We start from the raw sequence: 6,313 nt of genomic DNA on the forward strand, positions 1-6,313 counted from the left end.
ATTCATATAGTCTAATTTTTTCTAATGACATATTATTACCAGGCTTTAATTTCAGCAATGGCAAGAATTTAAAAACACAGTTTGGTTATCATTAGTAATAAAAAACAAACCTGGTGCTTGTTCAAACACCTTGGACACATATCTTATTTCAATCTCAAAGCATTTTTTAAAGAATTATTTATTTTATTTGTTATTATTATTTGACCAGAGGGAGGGAGGGAGGGAGGAGGAGGCGAGGGAGGGAGGGAGGGAGGGAGAGAGAGAGAGAGAAAGAGAGAGAGAAAGGGAAACTGAGAAAGCAAGCCGCCAGGTCTGAGACTTGAACCATGGTTGGCCATGTGGGAGTACAACACCTTAACCACTGTACCACCCGCCAAACCCAAATCTCAAAGCATTTTTAACCACCAAGATGTAATTTACTGCTACATGATTTTACATTTTTTTTTTAAATTTTGCTATAAGAGTGTGTGTGCTCACCAGAGATAGAGACAGAGAAAGTGAGAAAGCACTTCCAAAGGGGATGGCCACACCGCAATCCCTTTTTCTCCACTCTCTTCTCAGGATTTTGGGCATGCACACACAGTGTGGCGTGTTTATCAAGCTGCTGGGTCTGGGACTTGAACTGTGCGCCCGGTTATGTGAGATCTATCTGTTTTATCCTCCATGCCGTTTGCTGGCTCCACAATTGTACATTTTTAAAGAATATTATCAAACAGTGGCCACGAGGAGCAATTAAATCAGAAGTATTCCACACTTGTGCAGCAGTTGTAAATGGCCTCTTGGAACATTTCCAGAAGTCAAAACCAGGGCTGGTGGGTGGCATGGTGGTTAAAGGTGCTGGATTCCCACATGGTCAGCAACAGTTTGAGTGCTGGCCCTAGCAGCTTGCTTTCTCACTTTCCCTTTCCATTCTCTCTCTCTCTCTGGTCAAATTAAAAAATAATAATAATAACAAATGGAATTAAATAAATAATTCTTAAAAAAGAGAAAAGAAACAAAAAAGTCAAAGCCAATGAAAACCAAAGCACAAAGCATCTAAGATGCCACTGCCTTCCTTCCTCGCCACCTATCACTAATTGCAGTTGCCTAAATTGTGATTTTCCATTCCTTCTTGACAGCACAACCTAAGCTTGCTTTTATGACTAAAAGGATAAAAAAAAAAAAATCAAAGTGTCATGTACCTACCACTAATCATTAGCTGACATAGAAACAAAATAACTACAGGTGCCTGTTCTGAAGAGCACCAAGGTATTTCAGGGCTCCATTGCACTTTCCCGGTGACAGGCTGAAGAAATCTAAAAACAGGCTGAAAGCTGAACCACTGCTGAAATCCTACAAGATAGTACAAACAAACAAATGTAAACAAAAGAAATATTTTGGACACCCAGGGACATATTCATCACCCAATAATTATATTATTTCACGGTAATAGGAGAAAAGGAAAATACTTGTCAATGGATATGTCCCAGAATGTCCCAGAGAAAGTAAAAACAAAAAAACCCCAGAAAGTCCAAAAAAAAAAAAAAAAAAAACTCCAACACACCTGAGGCTAGCAGAGTCATAATTGAAAAATAACTGACGTAGGCTTTCTCGCATCTTCACTGCTATGCATTACAATGCCTGCGAACTGTAGTTGGAATGAGACTGTGGCATGTTGTTTATTTTGAACATGACTCAACATTAGAATAACAAAAATTCATGAAAAAAAAATGTAGCCTCATTACCAAAACACCACCCACCAAACTCAAGGAGAGAGCAGACTCTCCCTTGAATAATAAACCAGCTACCACAGATCATTTGGGGGGAACGATGTGCATTACTGTTTGGTATTCCTGATACAGCCCTACTTAATAGAATTCAGGGTGCCGCTGCAGGTTTCTCAGACATCTGAGTAATTTTCATCTGCATGATTACAGCATGATGTAGGTCTCCTCTGACAGTACAGAGGTGGTTTGCTCCTTCCCCGTTCTATAAAAGTTTGGAAGTCATTCCTCATTCCATTATTTCGGGATTAACTTCTTCACTATGACAGGGGCAGATACCCAATGCTCAGTCTCCCTGCCAATGATGGGACACTCAGGTCTTTATGATGGACTTTGTCCAGAGTAAAAGCATAATGGCAAACAAACTCAGCGGGGATACAGAAACCAGAACACACGTCTGGTTTTACCCCTGTAAACCGGCACACGGGTGAAATGTGTCTTTGGGATGCATCCAAAGAATGAAGACGTACAGTAATTTAAATATTTGGATCACAGTAAACAATTTTTTGGCAATATTAATCTTGATCCGATAAGCAAAGATCTTTCTTTACATAAAAAAAAAGCAACCAAATGTGCTTATCTCCTGTAACAGATGGTGACGATTTGTACGGTCCTGCTATTCCCTTGTGTGGTTTATGATCACATTCTGTTCACTCTTCTTTTTCCTGTTCTTGAGATTCTCTTAATTTCCATGTCTAACAGTTCCCGAGTAATAAATACCCTATAGCATCTTAATTCATTCACAAATTGTTATCAAATACCTTCAAAGATTTAAGCATGATCGTAGATGCTAAGGCTAGGTTTAGATACTCATTGTGCAGTAAAATACATCTTAAAATATCACCAAAAACTTTCCCTCTGTCTTTCCTTCCTTCTCTCCCACTTCCCTTCTTATTTTCTCTTTCTTTCCTTCCTTCCATTTAATAGTGATAATCATTTTTGATGGATAGTTGCCTAGAGCCTGTATCCTGTTAATCATATCTTAGTATATGTATTTACATGAAATATCAAAAATGTATAAAAAACATTGGTCAATTATCCATTGATTTATTTTCCTAAGATAATATTACTATGTGCTTATGTAAATGACAATAAGAATTAAAAATGCATTTATGTCATCAAAACTACAATGTAAATTCCTTAGGGAAAGCTCAGGATCCTTTCATTCATCTATAAATCCTAGAACACAATAACAATAATATATATACTAAAGGAAAAAAAAAAAACAATTCAGTGTGTCTTTAGTTTGGGAGTTCTTAAAAATTAAAGTTAAAAATTAAAGTTGAAAGAAAGGAAGCAGCATCTTTAGGATTTCTGCAGCAAAAAGAGCCCATGTATACATCTCCACATATACAATATAACTTCAAAGCAATGAGAACAATTTCTTTAGGTCATTTATTAACCTTAGCATCTTAACTTCTTGGTTATATCACTTATTTGTGACTCATATATAATTTTTGGCATTTATACAGCTATATACAAGGTTGAAAATCTGATGTAAGAAAGGGAAACTGAGAAGACCTCTTAAAGAGACCGCGTTACATGTTTTCCGAATGTATCAGAAATCAGGCACAGAATAAGCAAAGCCAGCCTACTTACCTTGGTAGACTTCCAGCTAACTCTGCGGCTGTCTCTCTGTAGGAAAAAAAGAAGATAAGCCTGATTAAGCTCATTTTGGTAAATTATAAAAAGCTTGTTTAGTCACATAATATAATGTACCAAGGTTATTATGGTATAATGTATGTGAAAAAGATACTGCACATACAGGTGCTTAGAAATTCAACATTGGCTAATCACATTTCTGATTAATTGTTATAACTGTTTCAGCGGTTACTTTCAAAAAAATTTTATACATAGACAAAATATGTACTTCTGTTTTGTGGTGGTAAAATTTATCTGAGGTAAAAACATTAAAATGTAAAAATGAAAAAAAGCCAGAAGAAAATTGGGGGGAGGAGAGGATCCCAAATCACCTTTTAGATATTTGCTCCATTGTTACACAAAATTAAACAAAGCACCTATGATCTCTTCCCAAGAATCATTTAGGAAGAAATTCCTTTGTGAATGGTACTTTGTGTGGATCTGTCACCCAAGGTTTATGAATAAAGGAACACAACACAAAATGCAATTTCTTAAGTAACAATTTGCTGTTTTTTGTTTCCTTGTTATCACGTCCTAGCATTTGGGACTGATGAAGGCAGATGCTATAATTCAAATGGCATTAAAGTCACTAATTAAAAGCACTATAGCATATTAATAAAAATGACCAGAGACAAAAATGAGCTTTTTCTTAATTGCCGTAACATGTCTTTCAATCAGAGATGTGTTCTTGGAAAAAAAGAGGCACAGTGAGTAGGAGGAGATGGAGATTTTGTTGAGATATTTGTAAGTGGAGGAGGGCTCAACTTCAGTCCAAGGGGTTAAATGTATAATCCTTAGGAACAGTAGTGCATAATCTTTTTAGGGCCCTATAGCTCCTTTAAGAATCTGATTAAAGATATGAACACTTGCTGCAGAAAAAAAAAATCTACATATATGCACAAAGTGTGATGCATAATTGCAGATGGTTCATGGCCCTCTTAAAACTAAAATGTCAACCCTGGCGAAGAGTCTCAACTTAATTTAAAATGTTTTTAAATTGCTAAAAGGCATGTGTGTTCACTGGAGTGGGGCAGAGAAACAGAAAGAAAGACAGGGAGAAAGTGCCTTTCAATGGAGAGTGGTCACACTGTCATCCCTTCTCCATTTCTCTATCCTGTTGAAATTTGAGGCATGCCACAGGCCTGGCATGTTCTTCAAGACACAATGGCTGGAATTTGAACTGTGGTTTGTCATGTGGGACCCAGGTCCCTTAAGCATTAGACCATGGGCCAGCCCAAGAACCCCAACTTTGAACTAATATTTTTTTTAAGTTGTATTTATTATTATTATTATTATTATTAATTTTCTACAGAGCACATGCACTCACAAGGGAGAGACAGAGAAAGAGAATGAAAGTGAGAAAGCAAGCTCTTAGGTCCGGGACTTGGTCAACCAACTGGCAGTCCAGTGCCTTAATATCATACCACTGCTGGCCCCTCAACTAACATTTTCTTTACGCATTTGTTCAAGCCAAATGAAGGCTATCCTTCCCTGTATACCTTCCCAGCTTTTAGAATTCCCTTCTACTTAATGTTTATGAAATTACCTGGGTACTATAGGGAAGTAATGGTTCCCACAGAGCTATAGTTTCTTTAAAAAAATGAATAATTATAAGTTTAGCCCCATAGAAATGCTCTTTTATGGGCTGCCCTCTTGGTGCAGCAGTACTGTACTGCTTAAAAAGAGCCAGATCCCACAGGGTAACCACAGTTCAAATCCCCAATCTGGTCAACCTGAAACATGGCAGGCATGTGCACAAGTGTACTGACAGGTTGAAGGTCAAGAAAAAAGGGATTGTGCAGTGACCAGATCCTGTGAACAGTGTTCATCTCTCTCTTGCTCTCTCCTATGTGTGCACTCTGTCATGAATAAAGAAAAATATTGAAAAAAAAACCCTCTTTCTTAAGTACTCATATGATACTAAACCCTCAGCTTTTATGGAAATAGAGATTGACTTTGGGGAGAAGGTTTCCATTTCTTCAGCAAAACTACAATTGAAGGCAGTGTGCACTATGCTATTAAATGCTTCACACATATTCATTTAAGAATATCGTAACTGAATAAGAAATTTTTCTTTCCCAGCAGAATCTGGAACTGTGGATACCCCAGTTAAGTGACACCCTTCCTCTTAGCTTCCCTTAATAACATGTATCATAAAAGAAGCTTTTTTTTTTGGAGAGGTTTTCGCTATAGGGTGTGTGCACTCGCCAGACAGACAGAGAGAGACAGAGAGACAGAAAGCGAGAAATCTCCCCCCAGGGGGAATGGTCACGCTGCAATCCCTTCTCCATTCTCCTCTCGGGATCTTGGGCACGCACACACACGCGCCCTGTGTGAATTCTAAGCCACTGGGTCCGGGACGTGAACCACGGTCGACTACGTGGGAGTCCAGCGACATAGCCATTACACTAACTGCTGGTTCCCACAAAAGAAGCTTTTAAAAAATGTTTATTAATGTTTATTACTTACCATTTTGACACTTGAGACCAATATATATTAGTTCTCAATAAATATTTGTTTGGGTATCAGAAATGAATTAATGATTTTTTTCTGGTCTTTCTTTTTATTGACCTTGAAGTTTAGATCCATGTTTAGAGTTGGCCATACAAATAGTAGCAGCTCAAGATTAAGATACAACTGTATTTCCTTGTTTCTAACCTTTTAACTTTTTATTTTTGCTTTCCAGGTTACATATATTTTAATGTTTGAATTGTCTGGTACCTTTTAAAATGATGTTGTTCTTACATATAATAAACCTACTTCAATCACAGCTGAGCATCATTTCTCAGCTTGGGCATCATACAGACATTTGGGACCAGGTAATATTTTATTGCAAGGTGCGGGCCTAGGCATTGGAGGCTATTTAACAAGTTCTTTGGCTTTACTCACTAGATGTCAGTAGTATCTCT

The 6,313-nt window shown here is 37.5% G+C and overlaps 1 protein-coding gene across 8 annotated transcripts in view; it reads right to left on the minus strand.

Moving 5' to 3' along the window:
• CELF2 (CUGBP Elav-like family member 2) overlaps window positions 1-6,313 on the minus strand; it is a 744,392-nt gene that overhangs the window by 485,892 nt on the left and 252,187 nt on the right. For all 8 annotated transcript variants that reach the window (XM_027772460.1, XM_027772458.1, XM_027772463.1 and 5 more), the window contains exon 2: window positions 3,363-3,398. Coding sequence is in view for 7 of the 8 variants with exons in the window: in XM_027772458.1 (XP_027628259.1) it covers window positions 3,363-3,398 (36 nt within the window). In the remaining variant the exon portion in view is untranslated. The remainder of the gene's footprint in view (window positions 1-3,362; window positions 3,399-6,313) is intronic.

This window comes from Tupaia chinensis, unplaced genomic scaffold, assembly GCF_000334495.1.
Source record: "Tupaia chinensis unplaced genomic scaffold, TupChi_1.0 Scaffold000275_1, whole genome shotgun sequence".
Taxonomy (NCBI): Eukaryota; Metazoa; Chordata; class Mammalia; order Scandentia; family Tupaiidae; genus Tupaia; species Tupaia belangeri.